Source organism: Brachionichthys hirsutus, chromosome 9, assembly GCF_040956055.1.
Source record: "Brachionichthys hirsutus isolate HB-005 chromosome 9, CSIRO-AGI_Bhir_v1, whole genome shotgun sequence".
In the NCBI taxonomy this organism is placed as follows: domain Eukaryota; kingdom Metazoa; phylum Chordata; class Actinopteri; order Lophiiformes; family Brachionichthyidae; genus Brachionichthys; species Brachionichthys hirsutus.
The window spans coordinates 1,579,510-1,594,588 of record NC_090905.1 but is presented as its reverse complement, the minus strand read 5'-3'; the positions used below and the strand labels follow the sequence as shown (position 1 = coordinate 1,594,588).

Sequence of the window (15,079 nt, the reverse complement as noted above, 5' to 3'; positions counted from 1 at the left end):
TACAGCCGCTGTCATGCTAATCCTGGTGTGTGATATGTATATGTGTCAACACAGAAAAAGAGCGAGGGAGCGGGGAGAGTCTTAACCCAACAGACAAATGGTGTGAGTGGCGGCGAGGCAGAGAGACAGACAAGCCCCATTCACGCCGCGCTGTCCTCCATGACACCAAATTACTGTTTATCAAAATAAGACGAGCAGTACAATAAGGATGCTTTAGGCTGCGTCCTCTAATGCGTCCTGAAGGTCAACGGGCCCTCTGATGTTTCTACATAACATTCACCCCGCAGGCCAGAGGAAGTTAGCCGCTGAAACTGCTGTCTTTTAGAATACAACTCATTTTATTTTGTTAGAAAAAGGAATATATAATAATATGTCAATTATTTACACCGTTGATACATTATTTGATTTCTTGCTTCGGAATGATGCTGCCAGTGTTTGCAAGTAAACACGGAGCTACTGTTGGAAGCCAGTTAACTTAGCTCAGCATAAATGCGGGAAACAAAAGGTGCCAACTAGCCTGGACTCCTTCAACCAGAATATCGTCTCCTGAACGCCCCGCCAGCAAACCAGAGGTGTTTGTTTAAAGCGATCCGAAGCTGCTTTACAGCGAAGGATGTAATGCGAATAAAAGGTTCTTGTCCGAATGTCACTTTCAACATCTGTGAAATGTATTTTATATGATCAACACAGTTCCAGAATAAACTTGTGCTAAAATACAAAATAATATATTGATTGATTGATTAGAGCCAAATGTTTAATAATAGCAGATGATGTGCACTTTTATGTAAAATAGCCCAATTTTTTTCTTTCGCTTTAACCACATTTGTAACTGTAGCTCAACCTCCATTTAAATTAATCATCGCCCTGACATCTTTTATCCCCCCCCCCCCCCCCATTTCTGGTGAAGTGTGAATATTTCACACACCGATCCCGACGGCGGAACAGGAAATCTGTAGGAGCCTTAATAAGCCTAATATAGAAACATATTTGAACCCTGGTCCTCCACTAAGTAGATTATAAACATTTATTATAGCATGCTATCGTAATATCCTGCACAGCATATTGCAAAACTTCTGTGGGCCAGTTTTTCTCTGGGTGCAGCGGAAGATCATAGTTAATTCAGCAGCGTTATGGTAATGTAGAGGTCCCTATCGGTCCCGGCATCACACATACTAACAAGCTTAGGATAAGCCCATCCTGGAATGGTATGAGGTTTGAATTTCTGGAACCACTGTGGTCTCTGCAGCCAAATCTCACTTCAGCAGAAACCAGTGGGGTGATTCCTCTGCTTAAAAAAAAAAAAATTAGTGCTAGTGCATATATATATTTATTTATTTTTGCAAGGAAAGGAGGTTTGGTACCTTGAGAGGAGGGAAAAATGCACTGTACGTAAAAAAAGAGAACATTTAAGGATGGCAAAAATCGACTTGAGAGGGCTAATCAGCTGGCAGCTCTGAAAAGCCTGCAATGTGCATTAAGAGATTTCTGCACAGCGCAGAAGTGAAGCCTCACAACATTGTCGACTCATTTCTAGAGGCCAACATCTAAACTCTGTGCACTGTTAACAAATGCACACACGTTAAGTTGGTGTCCTCTGCACTTCCCCTGTCTCTGTAAATCGCAGCGTATCTGCCCGTAAGCGTGTTATACCCCCCCGGGGCTCATCAGCACCGTGCGATCCCAGGCAGGGCTGCCGCTGAGAGACAACATGCTAAATCCTGTTTGTGAGACTCGGCTGCTCTCAGCTCCCAGACGAATGTAGCCACCGTCGACACGGACGCAGCAGAGGGAGGCGTCGGGCCGGACGCAGCTCTGTCCACCGAGGTTGCCGTATTAGGGAAACGGTGTAGCGTTAGGGTTTCAAAACAGCAGTTTGAAAAACGTTTAATTAGCACGAAACAACTTTTCCAAAATGACTTATTTTATACTTGAAATGATCGAACCCTAACCCCAAAGACGACAGCAATTATTCTGATTCTGGCATAGAGTAAAATACTTTTTTATTTTTCTAAATGTCAATATAAAATGAATATGCTGCATGTAATATCTTATTTTACAGTAAACCCATCCATGTCCAAATGATGCCTATTCACAATTAATCTATTTACATATATTTTGCTGCCAAAAAGACATTCAAAAGTCACATTTTGACACGTGACAGGACAAATTTGACATCTCAAAATGAGCTGGGGTTGAAGAAAATGAAGAAAAACGGAATGAAAGGAGAGTTAAAGTCAGTCTTTGCTTTGCGTTCGTCCATCACGGCTTCGGCAACTGTCTTTCTCTTCCTCTGTCTGTCTGCGTGTATGCCTGTCTGTCGTCTGTCTGTCTTTTCTTTCTCTCTAAATGATAATTCAGAACATCACAGATTTTGCACTTGTAGCAGGTCTCGGAGAAAAAAAATTAATAAATGTAAACTCCAAGTGCGATCAAAATTATACATTTAGAGCGCAGGCAGATGCAGAGGAAGAGTGGGAGATGTGAGGACGCTCTGGTCTCATTAAGAGAGCAGGCAGAGTGGAATTATTCTGAATATAATGACAGGCCACACTATCTCATGTAAAAACAGCCCTGTTTTCCTCTCTCATTCATTCGCACTAGTAATTAGTTTTGGCCCTAGAACTGTCACCCTTTACTCTAGAAAAGGCAGATGTGATTTGAGGTGCAATTTAATCTTGCTTTAATGAAGAACTAATGGACGCACTGCAAATTACTTCCCCCCCCCCCCCCCCCCCCCCCCCCCCCCCACACCCCCCTGCTAACCCCCCCTGTATGATTGAACAGGGGCTTGGGAGAGAGAAAAAAAAAATCTATTTCCTGCTTTTGAAAAGATCAAGAGTATCTTTGATAATGGTGAGAGCGTCGCTGGCAGCTTCACTGCATTGAGCCAACAAGCTCTTTTACCTGAATCACAATTCAGTGGAGAATGGGCCACAATTAGTGACAAAGCAGAGAAAGCACTGCAGGGCCTGGGCGAGCCCCTCTCTGCTCCGGGCTCCTTGTTAGCGCCGGGCCCTGGAGGTGTCACGCAGGAACAATGAAGCCTGATAAATTACGCCCCCCTCCTGGATAAAAAAAGACTAAATGTACTACTAATTTTCAATTATCCCTATAATGCATTCCCGATTGGAGAGAGAAATTGGACATGTGAGGAGGAGAACAAACATTCATACCTCAATACACCTCTCTGTGTTTGTGACACAGGAGCTCTCTCAGAGCCCCTGACATCCATCGTGTATTAGCAGGAAAAAAAAGACATTTAATCTAACAGCTTGCTGGTGATTTTATGCTGCAGAGATAGAAGCAGAAAGAACATTGGTGCCAAATAATATCTCGTCATTACGTTTCTGTGAGAGGATAATCATAGCCAGAAAACACAAAATCACACTCTTATCATGATTTCTGTCTAAGAAAGAAAAAAAGATGTTGTTGTTTGAGCAAGGATAATTTTGTTCGAGTCTTTTCAGAGAGGAGGACATAGTTTGAAATGTGTGTGTGTGTGTGTGTGTGTGTGTGTGTGTGCGTGAACTGTCTGCTGCTCTCCAAACCACTTAAGGGATGCTGTGTTTTGAACTGGCATCGCTAACGGATGATGTTGTGGAGAATATATCAAGGCCAAATAATAGTCCTTGAAATGGGCGAAAGGGGATGTGAGAACTGAGGAGGGTCAGGCATGTGGAACACGTGTATGTGTGTGTGTGTGTGTGTGTGTGTGTGTGCGTGTGTGCGTGCGTGCATGCATTTGACTACAGCAGCAGCAAACGCAGAAATCCTAATGGGAGTGGGCTTAACTCTTCCACACAGCCTCGCTACATATCTGATTACTGGGACCAGTAATTTTCTTTCCTTAAATAAGGAAGAAATTGGATAGGATGAATGAAATTTGGCTGTCATATTGCAATGATGGTGCAGCAGGGAGATTATGTGTTTCACATAATCGTTCATCATTTCCCAACCAGTGTTCAGGCTTAGCATAATGGAATTGGTAAACTGGTTTAAATCAGAACGTGAGAACCCGGCTATCAGGCAGACGCTGCCCGTCTGTGGTAATGTCTTCAGACCAGGCAGAATATTTTCACCACAGAGCTGCACAAACACACTGAATTCCACACCGTGCAAATGCTACAGCAGCGCACGTTGTCTTCGTCTCTGCCTCATAATCCATCAGAAGACACTTAAAGCATGCACGTTTTCCCTTTGTTTCATTTAATCTCTATCTCATTGTGCAACACTGTTTCTTTTGGCTTTTACGTGGATTGACATCCAGAAGTGCACAGCTTTGACATTTGTCTTTGTATTTATGAGTAGAGTGTAATTGCAACCTCTTGTTCTTAATGTTAAAGATAGAGATCTGGATTCTCTGCAGTAAATGAGACAAAATGAAGAATGAGGAAGTGGTGATGTTGGTTTCTAGTATGTTCTTATATGTTTAGCTGTTTTATGTTATTACAGTTACCAGTGGCCAAATGTCCAATTTATATAACAGAAAGAACAGACTCTCCCTCTCTCTCGTCTTGTCCATATGTGTGAGTGAATGGTTGTTTTCAGCCTTGTGATTTAGTTGCGTGTAAGTGTGTATACATCCATATAGTATACGTCATAAAGAGAGAGAGAGACAGAAGCAGTCTCCTGATGGCCACTAGGTGTCACAGTGGTTGTTTCTAACAGATGAAACACTGCCTGCTCTCTATTTGACTTCTGTTTTCATCTTAAAACTGGCTGAGCAAAGCGTCTCTGACACAGATATGCTTTTGGTTTTTAAAAAATCTGAATATTTGGGCAGATCTGAGAATTAATTCTGATAACTGACATCTAACTTTATACTTCAAAAAAAAAAGCTTTTTTGGAAATGATATACTACACAGTACTCTGAATCTTCTCAACACTCTGAGAGTGTGTAAGAAGTACAAGGAAACCATATAAGCGCAAAATAAGTGGCTTTTTTCAATTTAGAAAACAAAAAACAAGTTTAAAGTCTGATTTGTCTGTCCCAAGACAAGTTTTTATCAAAACATTGGAAATAGCACTACGAATAAACAGAAAAATACAAAGAGGGACAGAAAGAAATGTCTTCTTCTTCTTCTCCTGTGAAGTGAAGCGTCTGTTTGTTGACTCGTCGGTGTCGGAAAACACCACCGATCTCTTTAACGCGTTCCGTTATTGGTGAGGAAACCGCAAAGGAACGCAAACGCAGGTTCTCCTGCGGGTTCACGCGTCCCTGCTGGCGCTTCGTCCCGCACCTGTCGTCCCAGCATCCTTTGCGTGTCCAATATGGAGGAACTGGCGGTGGAGGTCCGTGGCTCCAACGGAGCTTATTACAAGGTAAAAGCTAATTTATCGATTCCGCAATAAACACAATAGCCTCCTACACGATACAATATTTTAGCTGAAGTCTAACAAACCGCGACAAAGCTTTCCGATGTGTGCAAAACACCGGAACTCCTTGTTATTAGCATGCACTAGCTTAACACAGCTATCGAAATTAGCTGGCTAAGCTAGCGTCGCTCATCAGCCTTCGACTACTGCAGCTTCTTAGCGACTCGTCTTTGTTCTGAGACTTGAAAACACAATATGTCGTCTGCGATACCGGAAATATTTAACCGATAAAGGCAGTCGTTAATTTTACTGGACACTGGGTTGTAGCTTCCCCGAGCTAAAGGTTAGCTAACTTGCTCGTAGCCTAGCTGTTGACGTCAAACGATGTGGCTGTCGGGCTGAAGCTAGCCGACATGTAGTACGTGCAGCCAGCGGGGTATCACTTATTTATGTGTAACCGCGCACGCTTTGACCAAATGGCGAATAGAGCATGTGGTACTTTACGCACAATGTCCCTTATTGTGGTTTATTTCGAGCTGTGATTGACCGACTCAACGAGCGTCTACTATTTGACACTGAACACTGAACGCCAGAGCCAGCTGTTCTTGTCAGTCCCGACCCGCTGGTATGTCAGGAAAGAGTCACTGATACCATTCAGAAGCTATTTCTAGAGTGCTGTCTGGCTGCGACAGGCCTGCCTCCTTTCCTCCTTTCCTCCTCTCTCCTCTGTATGCTTCATCTCCTTTGCCAATTTATTCCTCCGCCATGGCCGCAAATCTACTCCTTAGAAAACGCCTTTGTTATTGTCCTCACCCTAATCTAATTAGCCCTAACATAATCAGGTAATTCTTTATGTGACTTTCAGTGAAGTAGCGAAGGTTGTGGAAGCGGTAAACCGGTCGATTGATGATTGATGAAAGATGATCGTGAGGTTCAACACTTTGTCCCTCCCTTTTCAGCCTTTTTCAACGGTTCCTATTTAAATGGTTGCATTCTGTTTACATTTTCACAGCCTTGCAGCTTTTTTAGGAAATCCATGGCTCTTAATCATTTTTATATTTTTTTGTAGTAATGTGAATCACAAGTATTTTCTTCTGTCTGTGCTGTATAATTCTTAGTCGGGATTAGGATTAGGTAATATGTCGTCCTTAACTGTCTGCCTGTCCTGCAGGGCGTGGTCAAAGACATCCACGATGACTCCCTCACCATTGCCTTTGAGAACAAGTGAGTAGTTTTGCTGATTTCATAAAACACAACTTGAACACTTCTAAACAAATGGGCAGCTATATTTTAGCAAGCTCATAATACAGAATCTACTTTTAAGTTGGCAGCCAGAACGCCAGGCGCCCTTTAGTGATGTCAGGTTACCCCCGCCTGCAGACGGCAAGAAAGACTTTGGAGAGGGCGAGGAAGTGGAGGTGAGGAGCACCTACACATAAACAGTTCTATTTCTGTGTGTATGCTTTGTCTTGTCCTTTTCTGTTCATGCTCATTCTCACTTTCTTCATCTGGTGTTAGATCTTGTCCAGAGCCAATGACCAGGAACCTTGTGGCTGGTGGTTGGCTAAAGTCCGAATGATGAAGGGAGACGTGAGTATTACTCCTTTTATACAAATGATGTATCTATAGCATACTTTCTATTTGCACTAACTTGAAGGCAAGCATTATTATATTGTAGAACAACATAAATGTGTTGTTGACATTGGGAGGTTAGCTTTACCACACCCTGCCTGCTCGCCTTCTCAGTTCTTCGTCATCGAGTATGCAGTCTGCGATGCCACTTACAACGAGATCGTGACCTTTGACCGTCTGCGGCCGCTCAACCCGAACAAGCCCATCAGCAAGAACTCCTTTCACAAGTGCTCTGTCCCCGTTCCTCAGGATCTACAAGAAGCGTAAGTGCAATGTGTGTTTGCGTTCTCCTTCTTGTTTTCTGATGTTCAAAGTAACGCGTTCTTCTCAAACTGCAGGTGTCAGAATGAGAACGCCCATAAGGACTTTAAGAAGGCTGTGGGAGCTTGTCGCATCACATACTGCCCTGAGACCAGCCAACTCGTGATTGTGGTAACCGACCTGCGGCGATACTTAAATAAGAAAGCAGATTCACGCAGATATTTCACAGCGTTGTGCAGTGAATGATCAGCAGCTGATCTGCTGATTATTCCTCTCATCTGTGTGTTTGTAGTCCACCAATGAATCGACCGTGAAGCGTGTGTCTTTGCTGAGTGACATGCACCTACGCAGCATCAGGACCAAGCTGCTGCTGATGTCACGCAACCACGAGGCTACAAAGCACTTGGAGGTCAGTTGACATCACGATCAAGCAGACTTTAGTGCCGTTGGATGTTGTTTTGAAGAAGATGGAAGGTGAACTAAACATAATGTGCGCTGTTAGGCCTTTTATTAAACCCTACAGAAAAACCTTTTGCACAAATCAAACTTTGATCTTGTGTTTGTTCAGAGCTCCAGGCAGATGGTGTCGGCCTTTCAGGAGGAGTTTGTGGTGAGAACGGATCTGATTGGGCTGGCCATCGGCAGCCACGGCAACAACATCCAGCAGGCACGGAAGGTTGCAGGCGTCACCGCCATTGAGCTGGATGAAGAGACGGGCACCTTCAGGATTTATGGAGAGGTAGGGCGTCCGGTGGAGCCGTAAATGCGGTGATTGTGTGTTGAACATCGGGATTCTTCCTGTTGACTGTGCTCTTCTTCGGTGTATCGTTTGTGGTAACGTAAGACAACGTGAACCTGTGTTGTCTTTACAGTCAGCCGAGGCAGTGAAAAAGGCCAGGAGCTTCCTGGATTTTCTGGAGGACTCCGTGCAGGTGCCCAGGAACCTCGTTGGTATGGAGACAGGAATCCTTTAAATGAAACACTCTGCCGTTTATATTAAAAATCTGTCATGCAGTAGAGCGGCGTAGACATTTTGAGACTTTTAAACAAATTCTTTATTTCATTTGGGAAATTGAACTTTGTATCATATATGTGATTAAGGAAATGCACCCTTGATCGGGTATCTGCAGCATTTTGATGCTCGTTGCTGCAAGTCACCTCCTGTTTTCCCTGCGCTCTGTGTACAGGCAAAGCCATCGGTAAGAACGGCAAGGTCATCCAAGAGATCGTGGACAAGTCTGGTGTGGTGAGGGTCAAGATAGAAGGAGACAAGGACCCCAAGAATCCCAGACAGGAAGTAAGCCTCCAGCTCAACTTGTTTACCGCTACTCAAAGTGAGACAGGTTGTGTTTGCTCAAAACGGACTCTTCTGTACTAATGTGTGTTTGTTCACACAGGGAATGGTCCCGTTCACCTTTGTTGGTACGAAGGATAGTATCGGCAATGTCCAGGTTTTGCTGGAGTACCACATCGCGTACCTTAATGTAAGGGTATTTGTGTGTGTGTGTGATGATTCTACATGTTGATCCAAAGATCTCCTTCCCGTTGTCGTCTTTCTCACCGCTTGCCTCGTTTATTTCCTGCCTCCAGGAGGTTGAACAGCTCCGTCTGGAGAGGCTGCAGATTGACGAACAGTTACGCCAGATCAACCAGGGTCACCGACCAGCTGACAGGGAGCGAAAGGAGAGGGGGGAACGAGGAGGAGGAGGAGGAGGAGGAGGGGGGTATAATACAGAGGGTATTGCCACTGCCTCTTCATCCTCTGCGCATGTCGGCCGCTCCTACAACGTGCGAGGGCGTGGCCGCAGAGGTCACAACTACAATACTGGATATGGTAGGCATCTTCAAAATGGTCTCATGGCCTTTGACTTGTTCTGAAACACTTTTGTGTTGAAAGGTCTCTGAAAGAATGTCTCTGGTGTTTTAGCGTCTGTCCTGGCTCTTGATGTTTACAGGCGCCCACTCTGAGCAGTCCAACACCTCCGAGACGGATTCAGAGCGCAAAGATGAGCTCAGCGACTGGTCTCTGGCCGGAGAGGATCAGGACAGGCGAGTTGTGTTTGGACTTGAATGCTTTTTATTTTATTTAAACTGACTGACTTATTGACTGACTGACCTGAAGGGAGAGGGAAAGAGGTACACGCCCACAGAGAGATGGTCGTAGGAGGCCTGGACCCGGCAGAGGCCGAGGGCGGGGCAGAGGGGGATACCACAGCTCTGGTAAGATTCTTGGCGGATATAACGAGAGGGGATAGTCTTGAAGTTATTTTCTCTGGTTCTAACTTTCATTCTATGATTCTGACACAACTCTGCAACAGGACACAGAAACTACGAGGACAGCCATGCCTGTGGTGACGCGGAGACGAACACAGAGACCGACCAGACGGCCGATACGGATGCTAGTGAGTCTAACCTGCCTGCAAACCCCCGCAGAAGATCCCGACGGCGCAGAACAGATGAGGATGCCACACTGATAGATGGCATGAGCGAGTCAGACAGTGCTTCAATGAGTGAAAACGGAATAGGTAGGGAAGTTACTTTATTTGGATGATTTCACAAGTGCAGACTCAAACTCATAGATTGCATGCGAGTAAATCACTGTTGCCAGAACACACCAACAGTCGGTGTTTTGTCTCAGTATCTAACCAAAAGAGTCGGTCTAACGGGTTCCCAGTGCACGCAGCGGTGCACGAGTTCCCCCTCTGAATGTGAAAGCAGTCGGTGCAAAGACAGGTCTCTGCTTAAAGCCCCAAATCCATCTCTTTGTGACGACCTGACAATCTTAGATGACCCCGAAGCTAAACCTCAGCGTCGAAACCGCAGTCGACGTCGCCGCGCACGTTTGCCCGAGGAAAGGCAGTCAGGTAACCATAGCAACCATTTCTGAACCGTGCTCCTTGGCTGAAGCGTTGTGGACATGGCCTGGAGTTTTCATGTGCCACCAGCAACATGCTAAATCAAACTGCTAACGTAACTTAACTGTTTGGTTGACACGCTGACTGCCACTGGTGCTCCGTGAAGGTGTGCACCGTGTGTGTGCACCGTTTGTGTGTGTGCGTTATCGTACAGGTGCAATACTTGCTCGCTGATGCCCCTCCCTCTGTTTAATTTCACATTGACAGTCTGGTGGCTGCATGGAATGCACTGCTTGGTTGTGTGGTGTGTCTGAGCAAGCCTGACTAGGAGTTATTGTAATTATCTCTAATTAAAGCACCGCATTAGTATTAAATCACTTGAAATGAATATTACCCGGTGCTTGTTGTGCAAACCTAAACCCCCGGACCACTGACCCAAACGGATCGCGTTAGTTTTCACCACTAGAGGCTCTAGAGGCAATAACCGAGTATGTTGTTCACGGTGGGGGAGAAGGATATTAGAAGAAGGTGAGCGACGTTTTTGAGCTACTGAAACGCAGGCATCATGGGTAACCACGTCGCTAACATGCTGCTGGAGCTGTTTGACTAAAAGCGAAATAAAAATATCTTGTGTTTTATTAACGTTCAGCTATCAATACGGTAAGATCAAGTTTTTTTTCATCTGTGCGCAGTAACCGTGGCCGACTACATATCCAGGGCTGATTCTGAAAGCAGGCAGGCCACAAAGACCACCAAGAAAAGCAAGGATGTGGTTAGTGTGGACTCTTGAGCTCTGAATGGAGACCGAATGTACTTTGATCACTGGTGAATTTGTTCATCACTTCTGATTTGTGTTCATTGTCAGGTGGAAGCCATCCCTGAGGATGGCCCGCCTCCTGCCCCGGCAACTAATGGTTCCAAAGACGGAGCCGACGGTAATGACAAAAAGGCCACCAGAGCTCCCAGGTCTCCCACCGAGAAGCCTGCCAAAGTCTCCAACACGGGGGATTCCAACCCGCAACCTGTTGTTAATGGGCTCTCCTAGTCAGACCCGAGCAAAGGAAACTGTTTCAAATATTTACACTTCTTTCGCTGCACTCGATCGAATCTTCAAGTCTTTGGAGTGAAACATTTAAATACAAGAAGCACTGCTCATATATATTAGTTTCCTTTTAAAGTTCTTAACTCTCATCGAGTTTTGTGCAACCAGTCATTTTACTACAGTTTTTAATTGAAATAGTTCTTCCTGTATGAGCTTGCCAAAGATAGCCAGACAGATTTACAGACACTCATCTCCACGGGCACAGCTGCTTCGATAAACAAAAAACAACATAAAAAACGCTTGGGAAGGGCAGGACGGCGGTAAAACGGAGGGGTGCGTCTGTGGAGCAGGGCTGCATTAGCAAGCAGGGTCACCAGTTCAACCTGTGTGACTCCTGGAACGTTTCAACTCCGGTATTTGAACTTAAATCCGTGAGAAACTGCGAGAAAGGAGGCCACACCGGGCGCCTTAGAAAAAAACGTTCCTGCTGTTAGCATGTTTCTGGTAACACGTCTCTGTGTGATTGGCTCCCGCTAAACGTACTTTTCAGTCCAGTCTTCTCCGAGTGCTCGGGGACGTCGGACTGAATCCAGTGTTCATATAATCCATATAAACTGGTATGAATGCAGCAACTTTTCTTATTGGTAAATATAGCAGGGTTTTAACGGTCTGTATTTTACCAAGCAAAAAAATGTGTCCTCCTTTTTCTAAGAATGTTTTGTGACTAAGTAGTTTGTCGATTAAATATTCTGCATGAGCAGGATGACAGCGCAGAGGGGAGTGTATCTTTGACAGACTTGTGATCAGCTGTTGTGCCTTGAGTAGATTCAACATGTCGTTGCCTGGCTCGGCACACCGTCTGGACTCATGGCACTCATTTTTGGTGTTGCTTTTTGACCACGCCGCCTGCCGTAGATGCATCAGACGAGTTGCCTCCTTGGGCTAAATGTTACCCCCCCCCCCCCCCCCGATTCGACTGGAGGCAGGTGGAGGCAAATACTGAAAAACGGTGAAAGGATTTCAGAGGCATATCTATTTTAAAATCCGGTTTGTTCATTCATGTTTGTGAGGAAATATATATTATAAATAAGTGTTGAGGAGTGTGCTGTTAGCTGCTTTCCCTTTTTAAATATGCAACCACTTCACTCGTAGAAGAGATGTAATTGCAGCATGTCTGGAAAAGACAATAGAGAAGTTGTTTTCTTTGCACTGAAACCTGAACTTTGTCTGTTAAAAGTTGATTGTAGTTGAGTCTGGAAACTGGCCCGATACCGATTATAGCTGGACAGAGATGTAGCCATCAGGGCGGGGGTTTCCTGGAAACATCTCATTACTCTGCATTTTAATCCGATGACGAGGATACGGAGTACCGAATCCATCGAGCTCACGTCACTCAGACATGTTAATTATTTTGTACAAGTCCACAACTGCGTAAGTCCTGTTTGAGCAGGAAGGACCGGACTCTCCTGGTGATGAGATGTTTCTAGAAAGCCATGGCCGGGTGACAATTTTATTTCACGGTTCTTCCACAGACTGGCCGGCTGGGAACGTCTCACGACTTTTCCATTAAGGATGGAGGTTTATTTGGCTTATTTATTTTAAAAAAATGTACAGTATTTAAAAAACAAAAAAACAAGAAGCTCTTTGACACTAAAACATACATTGCTTAGTTTTCTTTTGAAGCAGTTACTGAGTTGTTACATCCCAAGTGTTTTTTTGGGGGGGGCCAACTACAGTATATATAGTTGTTTTTTTAACGGATCATTCTGGTTGGTTGACGTGCAATATGTTTTGTATGCAGGTAGTTCTTAAATAAACTCGATCTTCCATGTAGATCTAAAACCCAACTGTGTCAGTGTTTGTCTGCAGAGCTTTCGTCTTCGTCTACCCAAAAGTGATTCTTGAATTTGAGCACATTGATTAGTGACACCTCAACTAGTTGTCAGATTCCTCCAGTCAAACCTTCACTTGGGCTTTTACAAAGTCACAGTGAAAGTCGTGTGTCTGTAACCCACCTTAAATAAAAACCCTCGCTGACGAACCAACAGGCTGCTGTTAAAAATGTGAATATCATTTAAAGTTGCTGGCTTGAAGAAAACCAGTTGCAGAGAGGGAAAATCTAAATTTTTACAGAGTTTATTTCAGAAAAATCAAAAGTCTGGTGATTGAGTCAGCGATTGCAGCGGGATGGTTGGGATCAGCGTTCACTTCGACTTCAACTGGCCGTCCATCAGATCCTTCGCTTCATTTATCTTTGCTGCTAAATAGGGAGATCCACCTGTGACACATTTATTTGCAATAAATGTATTTATATATCAAATGCAAAGTACTGCTAACCTAGTCAAAAGTCCTTACCTCTATCTGGATGGTTCAGGATCATCAGCTTCCTGTGGGCTTCTCTGACCTTATTCTTGTTGGCTGTGGGACTGAGACAGAGCAGTGGTCCAACAGTGAGTCGTCGTGTTCATCAACATGTGCACTGGATGGTGGAGACTCGTGTTCACCAACCTGATGCCCAGAATCAGGGCAGCTTCTCTCTTGTTCATCTTGGGTTCAAATCCACCTCTGTAGAACCCGCTTCCAAAGGCCTGCAACGACATCGGCAAAAATTATTCATGACGTAAAATGAGCGATTAGACAATGAACGCATTCATCATTCACCTCTTACCGTCTTGGGGAAGCTCTGAAGGGCCTGTTTCACCTGAGGCTCCATCTGCTTCATGGCCTGCATGGCATATCGACCTGTGAGACAAAACCGAGGGGTAAAGAAAACCCTTTAATTTATATATTTAGTCTCATTGATATTTAAACATCAGTAACGATTGTATTTTTTGCGAGATGAGCTTAAAGTAAATCTCAGAATTCAATATTACATGATCACAAGTGTAAAATATATATTTCAGTGTATTATAAAGCTTTAAAATCAGATACAAAGTACTGAACTGGCAACATGCATGTAGAATCACCTTTGAGGCTGGAGTTGCGTCAGGATCAATCAGTTATAGCTTTAATTCAAACGACTCACCAGCGAATCCAGCTGCTGCCAGAGCCAGTCCCACGGCCACCATGGAACTGGCCTGCCGGGATAGAGAGACAGGAGGCGGGGAGAACAAACAAACATCGAAGGGTTATAAATAATTCAGAATGTCCTGCGGCTGCGGAAACACAGGGCGCATGCTAGCAATGTAGGCAGCATCAGGCTAACGTTAGCTCACCATCTCACAACATACCATTATCGGACCAATCGGCTAGCTGCTACCGGGAAGCTAGTTCAGCTAGTCGTCCCGTTTACTGAACGCAAAGTCGGACCCACCATGTCTCTCCGCTACGATCCGATTCCGCCAGAAGTCAGGGACATAACTTCTGACCTCTCATGTTCCTCACGTTGGTGCGAAAGTACCGGAAACCGAATAGCAGTGTCGTAAAAAAAATGATTTGTTTTGAGCCTTCGAATGGAAAACGGACTTCCTCATTTAGCCCCGCCCACAAAACAACGTTCGCGTCACACGGGAGATGACAGGAGCTGCACGGCGGTAATTAAAACTTAATTACATTAACATTTGCAGCCTTTAAAATGCAACTTTTTTATTGTGTCTAGATAATGCTAGTTTTTGCATATTAGAATGAAATGTTTTCAACATTAGCCGCCCAAAGCGACTGTTTATACAGATCTTTGACAGTTCTAGTAAAAAAAACCTCGTAAAAGTGGGCAGCTGAGCGTTATTAATAATTAGCCTTCATTTGAGGGACTCAAACTTCCAGAGTGGGAGCACAGCTTTCTGTTATCCTTAAATATTACTAAAACATTTTATCGTTGGGGTCAATCCGACTCCAGGGATATTTACCTCCAGAAAATAATTTACAGACAATTGATGAACAAGTATTTGTGTCAGGGAAAGGATAATTTCCAGTCAGTGACTTTATAAACTGTCATGGCTCCATTGAACGTCGAGCGAATAACTGAACACGCTGA

At 44.5% G+C, this 15,079-nt stretch overlaps 2 protein-coding genes across 3 annotated transcripts; one reads left to right on the top strand and one right to left on the bottom strand.

Moving 5' to 3' along the window:
* The first annotated feature begins 5,058 nt into the window (after positions 1–5,058).
* fxr1 (FMR1 autosomal homolog 1) lies at positions 5,059–12,953 on the top strand. The gene is made up of 18 exons (XM_068743028.1): positions 5,059–5,322; positions 6,488–6,540; positions 6,641–6,734; positions 6,835–6,906; positions 7,063–7,211; positions 7,287–7,380; positions 7,502–7,618; positions 7,778–7,948; positions 8,082–8,160; positions 8,397–8,506; positions 8,607–8,693; positions 8,800–9,043; positions 9,165–9,258; positions 9,332–9,429; positions 9,528–9,734; positions 9,996–10,073; positions 10,757–10,836; positions 10,930–12,953. The coding sequence occupies exons 1-18, from the start codon at positions 5,272–5,274 to the stop codon at positions 11,107–11,109; spliced, it is 2,058 nt and encodes a 685-aa protein (XP_068599129.1). The 5' UTR covers positions 5,059–5,271; the 3' UTR covers positions 11,110–12,953.
* Positions 12,954–13,226: 273 nt separating this feature from the next.
* On the bottom strand, positions 13,227–14,534 carry dnajc19 (DnaJ (Hsp40) homolog, subfamily C, member 19). Of its 2 annotated transcripts, none has more exons than XM_068743031.1 (6): positions 14,420–14,534; positions 14,132–14,183; positions 13,775–13,848; positions 13,615–13,694; positions 13,462–13,532; positions 13,227–13,384 (listed from the first exon to the last, which is right to left on the bottom strand). In XM_068743031.1, exons 1-6 carry the CDS (start codon positions 14,420–14,422, stop codon positions 13,311–13,313), a joined length of 354 nt encoding a protein of 117 aa, XP_068599132.1. In that variant the 5' UTR covers positions 14,423–14,534; the 3' UTR covers positions 13,227–13,310. The 2 variants fall into 2 exon arrangements, with proteins under 2 accessions (XP_068599132.1, XP_068599133.1); XM_068743032.1 differs by having other exon boundaries at positions 14,337–14,476.
* Between the last annotated feature and the right edge of the window lie 545 nt (positions 14,535–15,079).